This window comes from Heptranchias perlo, chromosome 12, assembly GCF_035084215.1.
Source record: "Heptranchias perlo isolate sHepPer1 chromosome 12, sHepPer1.hap1, whole genome shotgun sequence".
NCBI classification, from domain to species: Eukaryota; Metazoa; Chordata; class Chondrichthyes; order Hexanchiformes; family Hexanchidae; genus Heptranchias; species Heptranchias perlo.
Genome location: NC_090336.1, coordinates 27,492,061 through 27,507,119, shown reverse-complemented (window position 1 = coordinate 27,507,119; position 15,059 = coordinate 27,492,061). Strand labels below are relative to the sequence as shown.

The 15,059-nt window shown below is 44.0% G+C and overlaps 1 protein-coding gene across 10 annotated transcripts in view; it reads left to right on the top strand.

Annotated features, from left to right (window-relative positions):
• The window catches only part of LOC137327915 (uncharacterized), a 74,743-nt gene extending 61,183 nt beyond the window's left edge, over positions 1 to 13,560 (top strand). For 9 of the 10 annotated variants that reach the window (XM_067993843.1, XM_067993842.1, XM_067993848.1 and 6 more), the window contains 2 exons: positions 7,863 to 8,047; positions 12,463 to 13,560. In XM_067993843.1, coding sequence (XP_067849944.1) covers positions 7,863 to 8,047; positions 12,463 to 13,311 — 1,034 coding nt within the window. In that variant the 3' untranslated portion in view covers positions 13,312 to 13,560. Of the gene's footprint in view, positions 1 to 2,453; positions 2,657 to 7,862; positions 8,048 to 12,462 lie in introns of those variants that run through there. The other variant, XM_067993849.1, reaches the window with a different exon arrangement.
• Positions 13,561 to 15,059: the final 1,499 nt, after the last annotated feature.

The window sequence follows — 15,059 nt, the reverse complement described above, 5'->3', positions numbered from 1 at the left end:
CTTTCACAAATGAAAACCTCATCCACCCCTTCATCACTTCCATGCTCAATTTCTGCAGTGCTCTCCTCAACAGCCTCCCAAGCCCCACTGTACATAAAGTCCAACTCATCCAGACCTCTGCTGCCCATATCCTAACCTGTCCCACTCGCCTGTCCTCACTGACTTCCACTGGCATCCCATCTATCCACACACTATCAAAATCCTTGCACCTCATCTACAAATCCCTCTGTGGGCTCACTCTACCCTCCCTCCAGACCTACATGCCAGCTCCCACCCTCTGTTTTTCTGACTGGACAACTGTGCTTTTCCCCCCTTCCTCTGCTCCTTGGAAGCAGAGCCTTCAGTCATCTGCTTTGCTTTCTGGAATTCTCTTTCTAAACTTCTCTAACTTAGTTATTTCTCTCCACACCTCTAAAAGCTTCCTCAAAACTTCCATCTTCGACCTTACCTTCATTGATCTCCCACAAACCCTTCTCCCAATTCCTGCTCAGTGTCCGATTTTGCTCCATTATGAAGTGCCTTGAAACATTTCAATAGGTAAAAGATGTTATATAAGTCTTTTTGGGTTGTACATTTGTCTCGGGCGATTGTGCATCGGCAGCCCGTTTTGCACTCAGCCTGATTTTAGTTTCCAATAGTAAAGAAAATCCGTCTGTTTGTAAAATGTGCTACTGTTGCCCGTTTTGCACTACCATCAAGATGAATATATACCCCATTGTTTCCTGTCTAATGAACAATTGATGGAAGTGATCCTCTCTGACAGACCTCTGATAGTATTCAGAAATATTCTTGCTGTTGTGTTTAGTGTCTGCAGTTCTGCTAATTTCTAGATTTCTCTTTTGCCCTCTAAGCACCCTTTTAACACATTTCTGCATTCTGCCCAATGTTGTCCTCACCTATCTCCCTGTAGGCTTTATACCATTCTTTTTTCTTGCTTATCCATTTAGGGTCATAGTTGTGTAGTCTCCACTTGCTAATCATGGGTGTTTTTATTATTTGTTCTTAGGATGTGAGTGAGGGTGACACGATCACATTGCCTATCCCTAGTTGTTCTGAGAAGGTGGTGATGGGGCTTCAGGAGCCTGATACATAAAGCTAAACCAGCCCCTTCCCTCTGTTCTATCCTTCTTAAATATTTAACCCTCTTATATATTGAGTTCTTTTCAATCTTCTGCCATTAGTCATGTTTCTGGTATTCTTGTTGCATCATCGTTTCCTGCTGCGATAACAGCCTCAAACTCAGGCATCTTATTACAAATGTTTCTAACGTAGAAAGCTCGTTATATATTTACCTCCTTTTTTCTGCTCGTTAGTGATAGCAGAATCCAGGGTTTCTTTTTTAGATTCTGAAAATCTTAGAGAATCCATAGATTTAAGCTGATTGGCAGAAGGATTAAAGGGGACATGAGGAAAATCTTTTTTACCCAGAGGGTGGTGGGTGTATGTAATTTATTGCTCGAATTGGTGGTAGAGGCAGGGACCCTCAACTCTTTTAAAAAGTACCTGGACTTGCACCTAAAGTGCTGTAAGCTGCAGGGCTATGGACCGGGTGCTGGAAGGTGGGATTAGAATGGGTACCTGGTTGTTCTTCGAGCCGGCGCGGACATGATGGGCCGAATGGCCCCCTTCTGTGCTGCATCTTTTCTATGGTTCTATATCCCTCTGCTGAATAGCTCCAGTTTCTTAATAAATGCAACATATTAATTCCTCCTAGCCTTCCTCCCTTAATCACCTGATTCTGCTGATTCTTGCTGGGATTGGTCACTGACAGAGCTCCAGTATTTGACTTGAAGGGAAGAAGATGGGCGCTGTGATGGCCCAGAGTGTTAATACGCAGTGATGCTAAGCAGGGACGGACTTCACTCAATTCCTAATTTGAGCTGCATTGTCTCTCACTTTCCCTCTTATGTGTGTATCCAACTCTCTTGATTCCCCTTTCCCTCTTATCTCTCTTTCTCTCTCTCATCTCCTTTTGTTCCTGCCTCCACTCTTTCCCCTTCTATGTATTTGTCTCTCCCTCCCTCTCACCAACAGAGTGCTTTTTCCCTCTTTGCAGTTCTCTGTCCCCTCTCTCTTTCTCTTCTCATGTGTGCTCCTTCCCTCTTCCCCCTCTGTGTGCAAGTGTCCCCCTCTCTCTCACCCTCCTTTCCTTCTACCCTTTGTGTGCCTCTCTTTCTCTGTCTCAATGCATTAGTAGCAATAACAAATCTTTTATTTGCAAAAGCAAACGGAAGTTGCATGATTTATTAGAAAGGTTCTGAGGTGCAGCCAATCGAGCTGTGGGCTGCAGATAGGAGCTGTTTACCTTGCTCACAGAGCCACTGAGAAGTGCTTGAAAGTAAACGGCCACATTTGATCCTGATCAATTTGCTGTTTTTGTTCTGCGAAACACGCAATACTCCCTTGTGTTAATGTTTAGCCAGGAACTTTGTTATTGTACTCAACATGTGCTGCATGTTTTTTATAGTGAAAGGAGAGCACCTGAATCATGGGTGCTATGGAGCTTGTGGCAGTGGGTTTGAACTGCCTGCACTATCACTGTAAAAAGGAAGCAACGCATATTCTTTTCAAAACTTTGCCTAGTTTCCACAATCTGCAAAACTGCAACAGTGGGGGCCCCAGGAGGCAGTTCATTCCTGATTATCTGTTGGTATTGGTAAGTTCAAGATTTGTATTACAATATCTGCTCTTATATCGGGAAGGCTCTCCTACCATTTCTCTCACTCCTGAGCAGGATACAAGAAAAGCTTGTTTTCTGATAGGCAATCTTCCCTCTAGTTTCCACCTTCTTTCTCACTCTCTCTCCTTAACAGCCTAAAGTCTTTCTCGTCTTTCCCTGTTAATGCTATTCTAGTAATTGCTGCTTTGAATTTTCCTACTTTGCTCCTCATGAGCTCCAAATGCTACACATTTTTTCTCCTTCCCTGGATCCTCACTCTGTTAAAATCATTCTCATTACTCATGTTGAAATCATTTTCATTACTCATGTCTCCTACTCTCATTCTTGTTCGGGATCTCCAGACTCCGAAACTCCTTACCTCTCTGTCTTCATTTCTGATAATCTTCAAACTTTTAAATTCCAGACATAATTTACATAACCACTACAACTTGAATTATCTCATCTCCTCTCTTTCCGACCTTTGCGTTATCTTATAGCTATAGACCTTAGCCCTTCAGTCAAGTTGGGCGATTTTTTTTTTTAAAGTGAAAACTTACTCACAATTAGCAGTTCCCCTCCCCTCTCCTGATAGGAGGGTAAATGCCTTTAAGAATCTTTTTCCTTTTAGTGTATTTTTTTATCTCAGTGTGTAAATGCACTACATATTGTGGTAACGAGACACACAGATCAGAAAGGAAGGTCTTGGGTTTGGTCCTTTCTGAATTAGCTGATCTCATTAAGGATGAGAATAGAAGAGCTACAACTGGTGCTAGTGTCCTGAAGGTTAGGGACCAGGAAACATCAACCAGGGACTCTTGCGGGAAATTATATTTTCTTTTATTCATTCGTGGGATGTGGGCGTTGCTGGCGAGGCCGGCATTTATTGCCCATCCCTAATTGCCCTTGAGAAGGTGGTGGTGAGCCGCATTCTTGAACCGCTGCAGTCCGTGTGGTGAAGGTTCTCCCACAGTGCTGTTGGGAAGGGAGTTCCAGCATTTTGACCCAGCAACGATGAAGGAACGGCAATATATTTCCAAGTCAGGATGGTGTGTGACTTGGAGGGGAACGTGCAGGTGGTGGCGTTCCTGTGTGCCTGCTGTCCTTGTCCTTCTAGCTGGTAGAGGTTGCAGGTTTGGGAGGTGCTGTCGAAGAAGCCTTGGCGAGTTGCTGCAGTGCATCTTGTAGGTGGTACACACTGCAGCCACGGTGCACCGGTGGTGAAGGGAGTGAATGTTTAGGGTGGTGAATGGAGTGACAATCAAGCAGGCTGCTTTGTCCTGGATGGTGTCGAGCTTCTTGAGTGTTGTTGGAGCTGTACTCATCCAGGCAAGTGGAGAGTATTCCATCACACTTCTGACATGTGCCTTGTAGATGATGGAAAGGCTTTGGGGAGTCGGGAAGTGAGTCACTTGCCACAGAATACCTAGCCTCTGACTTGCTCTTGTAGCCACAGTATTTATATGGCTGGTCCAGTTAAGATTCTGGTCAGTGGTGACCCCCCAGGATGTTGATGGTGGGGAATTCGGCGATGGTAATGCCGTTGAATATCAAGGAGAGGTGGTTAGACTCTCTCTTGTTGGAGATGGTCATTGTCTGGTGCGAATGTTACTTGCCACTTGTCAGCCCGAGCCTGGATATTGTCCAGGTCTTGCTGCATGTGGGCACGGATTGCTTCATTATCTGAGGGGTTGCGATTTGAACTGAACACTGTGCAATCATCAGCGAACATCCCCACTTCTGACCTTATGATGGAGGGAAGGTCACTGATGAAGCAGCTGAAGATGGTTGGGCCTAGGACACCGCCCTGAGGAACTCCTGCAGCTATGTCCTTGGGCTGAGATGATTGGCCTCCAATAACCACTAACATCTTCCTTTGTGCTAGGTATGACTCCAACCACTGGAGATTTTTCTCCCTGATTCCCATTTTACTAGGACTCCTTGATGCCACACTCGGTCGAATGTTGCCTTGATGTCAAAGGCAGTCACTCTCACCTCACCTCTGGAATTCAGCTCTTTGGACCAAGGCTGTAATGAGGTCTGGAGCTGAGTGGTCCTGGCGAAACCCAAACTGAGCATCGGTGAGCAGGTTATTGGTGAGTCAGTGCTGCTTGATAGCACTGTCGATGACACTTTCCATTATTTTGCTGATGATTGAGAGTATAATGATGGGGCGGTAATTGGCCGGATTGGATTTGTCCTGCTTTTTGTGGACAGGACATACCTGGGCAATTTTCCACATTGTCGGGTAGATGCTAGTTTTGTAGCTGTACTGTTACAGCTTGACTAGAGGCGCGGCTAGTTCTGGAGCACAAGTCTTCAGCACTATAGCCGGGATGTTGCTGTATCCAGTGCACTCAGCCGTTTCTTGATATCATGTGGAATGAATGGAATTGGCTGAAGACTGGCTTCATCATGTGGAATGAATGGAATTGGCTGAAGACTGGCTTCTGTAATGGTGGGGATATCGGGAGGAGGCCGAGATGGATCATCCACTCGGCACTTATGGCTGAAGATGGTTGCAAACGCTTCAACCTTGTCTTTTGCACTCACGTGCTGGGCTCTGCCATCATTGAGAATGGGGATATTCACGGAGTCTCCTCCTCCCGTTAGTTGTTTGATTGTCCACCACCATTCATGACTGAATGTGGCAGGACTGCAGACCTTTGACCTGATTTGTTGGTTGTGGGATTGCTTAGCTCTGTCTATAGCATGTTGTTTCCGCTGTTTAGCATGCATGTAGTCCTGAGTTGTAGCTTCACCAGGTAAGCATCTCATTTTTAGGTACGCCTGGTGCTGTTGCTGGTATGCTCTTCTACACTCCTCATTGAACCAGGGTTGATCCTCTGACTTGATGGTAATGGTAGAGCAAGGAATATGCCAAGCCATGAGATTACAGATTAAGTTGGAATACAATTCTGCTGCTGCTGATGGCCCACAGCGCCTCATGGAGCCCAGTTTTGATCTGCTAGATCTGTTCTGAATGTATCCCATTTAGCATGGTGGTAGTGTCACACAACCTGATGGATGGTGCCCTCAATGTGAAGACGGGACTTCGTCTCCACAACGACTGTGCAGTGGTCACTCCTACCAATGCTGTCATGGACAGATGCATCTGCGACAGGTAGATTGGTGAGGACAAGGTCAAGTAGGTTTTTCCCCTCGTGTTGGTTCTCTCACCACCTGCCGCAGGCCCATTCTGGCAGCGTTGTCCTTCAGGACTCGGCCAGCTTGGTCTGTAGTGGTGCTACCGAGCCACCCTTGGTGATGGACATTGAAGTCCCCCACCCAGAGAATATTTGTATTTGTTATGGATGATGTGCTGAGGACAGGATTGAGCTTGACAATGATGTTTCCTGCATAAACAAATAGCCTGCTGACACCGTATCTTCAACACCTTTATCTGGACGTGACTGGCTGAAGAGAACAAAAATAAAATCGGAAATTGTTTTTTTGCCTAAGAGGGGAATAAAGGGTCAAACCAAATAGCTTAAATCAGAAAGAAAAAAAATAAAGTCACAATAATAAAAACAGCATGGGAATAGAGAAGAGAAATTGGGGAAATAAAATGAGCAGCAATATTTTAAATGATTTTTAATTTAACTTTTTTTATCGCTTGGGACTAATAGGACATTTTTTTTAAAAAAGCTACTACTGACAATTTAAAGGCCAATCCAACAGGGACCAAGGCGAACGGCAAAATGGCCGCCTCTCATCAGCGTGCGGCCCGGGAGATTTTAACTCCCAGGCTTCATCTCCATAGGCTCCATCAGTCTTCTGCCCAAACCCGGGCAGGCGGGAACGGAATTTTGGGCATCAGGAGGTTGCCACTGGGTAAGTGAAAGGTCTCTGGCAGTAAGATAAATGGGTGGGAGGGGGTTCGGGAGGGCATTGCAGTCAGGGGAGGGGAGGCCCAAGTTTCCTTGTGGGTCCCGGAGGAGCACTCCCGCTCCTCCTAGTCCATAAGGAAACTCTAATAAAAAAAACATTCACTCACCTCTCTAGGTCTATCCTGGTCTTGGCTTCCCTGTGTAGGCCTTGGACTAAAGTTGCTGTCAGGTCCCGATGACCTCGGGCCCTTGACTCACTCATATTGGCAGCCTGAAATACTTTCCTTAACGTGCAGCATATTACTTACGGAACTATTGAAGGATGCAGTTTTGCCTGATCCTGCTTTAATGCACAAATTTAAAATGTTGCGGGATGTTCCCCATTTACTAATCAGTGTAAAGGATCTGAATAAATTCTACAGAACGTTCCCCACTCAACAGGCTCTGTGAGAAAACCTGAATAAATACTACAGGATATTTCCTCGTTTACCTGTGTCTGAGGGACAATGAATAAATACCATGGCTTAAAATTGGTTCGTGCCCGCAGCGGCAATGGCTACCGTGTTGAAACTGATGTGCAAGACCACCTCGGGAAATTAGTCGTCTTGCTTCATCGGGACGTGACTGGCATGCTGGGCATAAAAGATCCCATGGCACTATTCGAAGAGCAGGGGAGTTCTCCCGGTGTCCTGGCCAATATTTATCCCTCAATCAACACCATTAAAAAAGTTTAATTTGTCATTTATTTCATTGCTGTGTGTGAGATCTTGCTGTGTGCAAATTGGCTGCCGTGTTTCCCCAAATTACAACAGTGACCACACTTCAAACATAATTAATTGGCTGTGAAGCGCTTTGAAATGTCTTGACTTTGTGAATGCCGCATTATAAATGCAAGTTCTTTCTTTCCCATTCCCAAATCTAGATAACATGCAAAAATAGTTTCAACATCTCCAGCCTTGTCAGAGAGATTCCTGGTTTATAGTGTTATTTACCTTTCCCGTGGAAGGCAGCCATTCTGGGTCACCTCTCTGCGGGCACCCAGTCAGTGAAATCAGCAAGCCGCTCCGTAGGAAATCCCACTGATTGGCTTCGTCTGTGACCTTGGATGCCGGTTAGGAGAGATTAATTGGCTTACGTTGCAATGGGCCATTGTGAGACCAGATCTTTTCTCCAATAGGCCCATTGCAACATGAACCAATTAATCGCCACTGCTGTTCAGCTGTCGTGGTTTACAGATACATGAAGAATAATATATACTCCGTCAGAGAGAAGTTACAATGAATATTAATGCATTTGAAAATGGATGGGCATTAGATTTCTTGTCAAGAATACTTTCCTTGAAGATGAACCTGTTCATTTTCTCTTCTATTTCACAGGCTCATGCCCAAACTTGGTTATGAGTAGAAGCGAACGACCGGACTACAAGCACATGACCATGACGTCGACCCCGAAGCTTCCTGTCCGCTCACACAGGCCACTCTGTTTGTCTGTCTCCTCCGATGGCAATGGGAGATATGCAGCTTTGGAATCCCAGGGTTTTAAAAGCAGCCTGAAATCCCAGGTATGATCGGTTATTTCCTCTGTCTTGGAATCCAGCCTGACTGCTTCCTCTCTCTTAAAATAAGCATTCAAATCATTATAAAGAATACTGTTGGAGCTTCCCTCATATCCAGTGGATAAATGCACCGCCTGGCGAGGTACTAAAGCTACACAGACCAGGAAGGTCCAGGGTTCAATCCTGATGCCCTCTGCGTTAGCTATTCTCGGCTTGGGTATGAAAAAATTTCAGTCACACTTCCTGCTGTTGGTCACTACGCACTGATCATACTGTGTGTGTGCATATGTACATCGAGTTAAGACAGGATTGGGCTTGATTGCAATGCCTATTACGATCATATAATATATCAACACACAAGGGGTATTTTTCACTTTCGGCGAGGGTAGAAGTCATTGAAAAGAAGCATAGGGCAGGGTGTGTAACGGGGTCAAGACTCTCAAGAAGGTTGGGCATTTCGATGAAGTACTGGGGTGGGTGGGGGTGAGTTATCAGCCTCCTTGGAACTGCACTTCAGCAGAAATCAGTGCCTTTGAGGGGAGGAAGAGAAATTGAGGAGTAAGTACTCGAATATCCTTTTTTTAAAAAAATCTTCTATATTTGTTAATGTTTTGATAAAATGCTGTCTATCGATTGGATGAATTGGCGATGTTCCCAAGCCTGATAGCAAGAGAGGACTCCATGAACAATAGACTTCACTGATCCTGTCAATTGAACTGTATATGCATTAATTCAGCTCCCACACATCAGATCAATCTGCCAAATCAATTTGCCTGACAATGTCATCAGCACTATTGATTTAAGCAATTGAGATTTAAAAAAATTAAATTAATGCGTTTTTAATTTCTTGTTCACCAGTTTATAATCCTTTTCAGCCCCTCCTTTTTCTGAGGGTTGTTACTCCTGCTGGAATCCAGTCCCACAGCCTCCTGAAGCCCCTAGACACCACCCAAATGACAGTTTTTCAGATGTGGGCCTGGACTGTGAGTGTTAGCTGGGGGGAGGGGCTTCCATCACAGCTCTGATCCTGTCCTCACCTGATATCCTGCAGTGAGGTGTGGGTTACTAGACAGTGATTAGGAGTAAGAATGCTGGCTGCCTATTATTGCCCTCTCTGGTGCCCCAGCTGAGACCAGCCAACACATTTTTAAAAGTAGTACTTTGGCAAAGTCACCATTTTGTGTACCCTGATCATCTCCATAGAAAGCATCTATAAATTAGCTATGGTTTTAAGGGGTTTTGTAAAAACAGGTAACCCTTTTTCTCTTTCTTTGTAAAGACATCACACGGTGAAACACGTGTGGAATCACCAAAACAAGATGTCACACTGCTCTTTGTCCCAAACAAAAAAAAATACATTTGATAAACACTTGTAAAGACAGTTTAAAAAGAGAGACACTGTAGAAAACACTCAGTGCACCCAGCAGTTTTTGAAAAGAAGAAAAGATGGGTAAAAGCTCTCAATAGAAAACCTTCAGAATTGTTCAAAAGAAGCAGGACATTTAACAAACATTATTCTGTCTTTTTTTCTCTTTTCAGATGCTGCTAGAGTTGCTGGGGGTAACATTGACTTTGGGTAATAGGGTAAAATGGGCAATATCGATTCAGCTGCCCATTATACATCTCTCACGATTTTAATTTCCATTGAAGTCAAAATTACCCCTGCTGTGTATTTCCAGCATAGACTGTTTGTTTTTCTTTTAATCTTTACCAATAAAGACAGTGCCCCTTTAAACTCATGCAATTTTGCATGCCTTCTTCAAGGTGACATTTGGTAACATGTCTCAGTAAAGGAGAAGTTAATTTTGTTCAAAGCACTCCCCATTTTACACAGTGAAAAAGTGTACACTTACAGGAAAAGAACAAGTAATCTCCTGTTTTCCTGTGGGTTCAGTTCCCCCAGAATGCCAGTGGTGCTATGGAGCAGCCTATCACGGTGGGAGATCTCTCTTGGGGGTCTTCATGCTGCTCAGAAAATTGATTTTTTTTTGATTATATAAATCAAAATTTCTGAGTTTGTATGTTTTTCACTATTAAATGAGGGAGTACTTGAAAACCATTCCCAGTAGACTGCCCTTCCTCTCCAAATATGAGGCATTAATAACACAAACTGAAACCCAGTGAACTAAACTGAATCCTGTGATGTGTATATCCTATTCATTCCCTGTGACACGAGCACAAAATGAACACAATTGGACACACAACAAGAGGATGGCTTACATTAAGGGAAACATGAGTTGAGATGCACCTTAAGCCACTTCAGTTCTCTTAGCCAGGATATTTCGGTTGCAGTGTACAACTTGCTTAGAGATTTAATTTAAGAGAACACTTTCAAGCTGGCCTGCATGCATGTGAATTGCTAATTAACGCACAAGTGCTTTGCTGCAAATGCTTATCTTAAGAGACAAGTAGAGAAGCTACTTGGTTTTATCAGCCCTCAAGGATGTTGCTTGCTAGCAAGCTACAGCTCTTGTTTCACTATACACGACACAACCTTCAGAGAGCTTTAGCCCCATATCTCTAATAGACAGAGGGAGTGAAATTGTAACAAGCTGCTAATGAAATCACGTTGTCACGAATGGGTCATTAATTAAGGAGAAAGACGGCCATTCTTGTGTTTCTTATTAAAACTGCAATTTCGGGTCTAAATTGAATTGTAACGGTGTGATGTTTAAATTTCTCTTTAAAACTGGATGATTATTTGATCTCTCACATTATTGACCACTTTCCACATTTCAGCATGTTGTAGGTGGGTTCGATGCCTGACTGTTTTGCAATGGAATATCACAGCTTTCTGAGAAATGGTGGTTGTGTACAGATGAGTTCACTTGTAAATAGAATAGATGTTCAGTGAGCCTGTGAAAGTGGCTGCTGTTGATGGGTGCAGTGCCACCAGGATAAGTGACAGGGAACTAATGTAGTTGCTCATTCTTTCTTCCCTACTGCCCCCCAGTTTACTCCCTTCCTACCCTGAAGGAGGTGCTGTTTATGTATGGATCCCTGACAATACTACATTACCCGTTGTTCATGTATGAACCTAGATAGTGAATAGTAACCTAGATAGCAGGTTACTCCACCCTTGAAGGCATCACAGCCTAGCTTGATCTCGCTCTTACCCAACACCCACATACATGCAACTTTCAGGTGAAATCACTGGTAGCTGAGGCCAATTTTAGTACCCCTGCTGCTCCCTTAATTGAGGCCATTGAACTCAGCATAGACCAGGGATTGAACCTGAAACCTTCCTGGTCTGTATGTTTTATTACCACACTATGCGGTGTATTTAACCACTAAACCACGGAGCAAGCCTGTCACTTTTTATTTCATTCCAACTCATAAAATGTGGATCTTTGAGGCACTCTTAGCACCTGACTTGGCCTATCAACATCTGGATAGAAGGCAAGTTTTTAGTTTGGTTTGGTGGATGTTAGATGGAGTGCTGGGCCGTGGTGGGCCGTCCCATCTTCTGTACCATTGTTGCAGAGAAGGGAATGGAATCTGACCCACCTTGATAAGCACATCGTCTTTCAACCAATCGTATTGCAGTAATAATAGAATATTCTGTGATCCACAATGCCCCAGCAGATGGTTACTGCTGGACGAAGGCTTGGGAATATAGTCAGGCCTTCAAAGAGATCATGCATTAGGGTTGAGATTTTAGGGTACATTAATCTAGCGATTATAGTACTGGACTAACACCCCAGAGGTTGAGAGTCTAGTTGCCTCATGGCAAGTTGGGAAATTGAATTCACCAAATCTGTGAGCCAGTGTGTGGGCCAGCACCAGAAAATGACCATGAAAGCTGCTGGATTGTTGTAAAAACCCACTGCTTCACTAATGTCCATCAGGGAAGGGAACCTGCCAACCCTACTCGATCTGGCTTACACGTGACTCCAGTTTCACACTGTGTGGTTGACTCTTAATGCCCTCAGGGACTTAGGGATGGGCAATAAAAGCCAGTGACACCCACATCCCAAGTATGACTGCATTGAGTTAAAAACAGTTACAATCATAACTATTGATATGAATGCAGTGCAGGACATTTTGGGATCTCACTGGTGGCCGTGGCCACCTATTTTAAATCTGACTACTGAACCTATACATAAAGTGGTGTCAACACGTTTGTAATGCCATTTGATCAGCTACTGATCCATCATCCCAGTGACCATGGTTTTAGATCTATTGGTTAGCTTGTTGGAACCTAGATATTTAGAGAACTAATGATGCACCAAAAAGCATAAAGGTTCAAAATTCTGAATGAACAATGTGACATAGAAATCATATTACAAAGGAGCTCAATGTCAAACAAAATTCACATTCTTACATTGCACTATTTTAAAACAAATATGAGGATCATGTTAACTTCAAGTATATTTTCTCATGTTGATCTTTCTCCAATGATTTTATCATAACTCTTGCAGATGGACAAGGCCTACACCACTGGAGCTTCTAGCAGTACTGGTTCCCTGGAGAGAGCCTCCCTCTTTTGCGCTTCTGGGTCAAACACATCTACGTCAAATTTATCGGGTTCCAGTGAAACGCTGGCTAAGACCAAGTCCTCCAGCAGGTTCTCCTTATTTTCACCACCTTGGAACAGCAGCTCAGAATCCGATTCCAACCCGCCCTCAAGGACTGGGTCCAAAAAACTCAAGAACCACAGCCGCAAGACTTTAACCAAAACAGATAGTCCAAAGGACTGCAAGCGGGGCCTTCCCGAGCAGCTGCAGTACTCTGAACCGGTCATCACCAAGGTGACCGATTACATTTATGTAGGGAATCTCAACGCTGCCTACAGTGGGCGTATCCTGTGCAAGAACAACATAGACAGCATTATCGATATGAGCAACCTCCCTGGAGAGTTGAACATGTGTCTAATCCCATGTACCTGCTCCAGGAACGTGAAGCACAGCTGGTCTCGTCTCAAGGTCGACATCAATGACTTTTCAAATGGGGACGTTTTCCCTTTGAAACAACGATGTTTTGAAGACATTAATGAGTGCATCAACGCATCAACTGAGAAACAGAAACGTGTCCTGATTCACTGCCGGGATGGGTACTCCCTGGCACCCACCTGTATCATACAGTACCTTATGCAGAAGCAGAATATGCAGCTTATGACTGCGTACGAATTTGTGAGAGCCAAGTACCCACTCAATATCAAGGAATGCCATCAGAACCTCTTAGTAACACTTGAGAAGTCACTAAGGCCTGGGGATACGGACCCCGAGTGTTTTAAACAGGCACTGTCCCGAAAGATGGCTTGGACTTAATCTAAAGGCTTGTAGCTTTCACAGCTTGTCCAAACAAATGCCTTAACATTTTCCCTCACAATGAATCAAAAATTAGAAACTGGAAACATCTGCCTGAAAGTCTGCTTGGCTTGAATATTTTGTTTGAGATACAAAACCAGGACAAACCATTTCCTTCCCGAAGCATTTATGTACATTTTTATAACCCTTCAAAAAAAAAGTCTTGGGCGATTCAATCATTTTGCTTTCTGTATTAAATTATTTTATTAATGTTTTGCTTGGTTTTCCGAACTGAAAACTATATAAGTAAGAGGTTTCTTTGTATTGAATTTAAGGCAACATTAAAGCTCGAGATAAAATGAGGAAGCTGCAGCATTGAAATACAGCAATATATACGATAACTGGCTTTACAACCAGTTTCCTGTACCATTCCTGGCCTCAGCACGTTGGGGTACTATTTAAAATATAGGTTTGGGTCACAGGCTGGTACCTAATGAGGTATGATATAGCTCACAGGCCAAAGTTACACTGCTGGCTGTACACATTCTGCTCAGCAACAGAGGAGTTCTGAGTGTGCGTTCAAACACTCAATCACAGAAAAGGAGAACTGGTGAGAGTGCACAAAATCCTGAGCAGGAGTGCAAGCTCCGAGTTAACAAAAATTAGGTTTAAGGCGTGTCCAGTGTACCATCTCTGAATTTTGCACTGTGCTGGAGTCATAGTGCAGCCATAACAATTTCCAAGCTGTGAAAGAGTACATCCAGGATGTGGTCACAGACCTGTTGGCTTTAGTGCAACTTGGAGTCAAATTGTTGACCCTAATCCTGAGTTGTACTGCCACGTTGCATCAATGTACGTCTAAAATCATTTTACCTTGACATAGTTGTATGATGATAGGATACATCTCTGGTTTACTTTTGGGAAGTTTTGTAAGCACCCTGCCCTACCACTGGAGAGGAACCAGCCATACAAATGCGTGGCTGGAGAAATGGTGCAGGAGGGAGGGCTTTAGATTCCTGCGATTTGGGGACCAGTTCTGGGGGTGGTGGGATCTGTGCAACCCGTCCAGCTTGTACCTCAACAGGGCCGGGACCAATATCCTTGCGGGGAGGTTTGCTAGTGCTGTTGGGAAGGGTTTAAACTAGCCTGGCAGGGGGATGGGAACTTGAGTGTAGATCCAGATGAGACAGAATCACAACTGGAGATGGAAGGCAGAAAATTAGTAAGTGAGTTTGGAAAGGAGAGGAAACAAAGGTTAGAAAATAAACAACAAAGGAGTTTGGCAGTGGTTAATGGTATAAACCTCAATGCAAGGAGTCTAGTCAATAAGGCAGATGAGCTGGGGCACAGATAGACACGTGGCAGTACGATATCTTAGCTAATACTGAAACATGGCTTAAACAGGCAGGAATGGCAGCTCAACGTTCCTGGTTACAGGGTTTTCAGACGAGATAGAGAGGGGGATAAAAAAGGATGGGGGGTGGCAATTTTGGTTAAAGAAACAATTACAGTTGTGAGGAGGGATGATATGTTAGAAGGATCATCAAATGAGGCCATATGGGTTGAGCTAAGGAACAGAAAAGGGGCAGTCACACTACTGGGAGTGTACTATAGACCCCCAAACAGTCAGAGGGAGATTTCTGAAGTGCAAAAACAATAGGGCAGTAATAGTACGGGATTTCAACTACCCTAATATTAACTGGGACACAAACAGTGTGAAGGGCATAGAGGGCACAGAATTGTTAAATTGCATTCAGGAGAACTTTTAG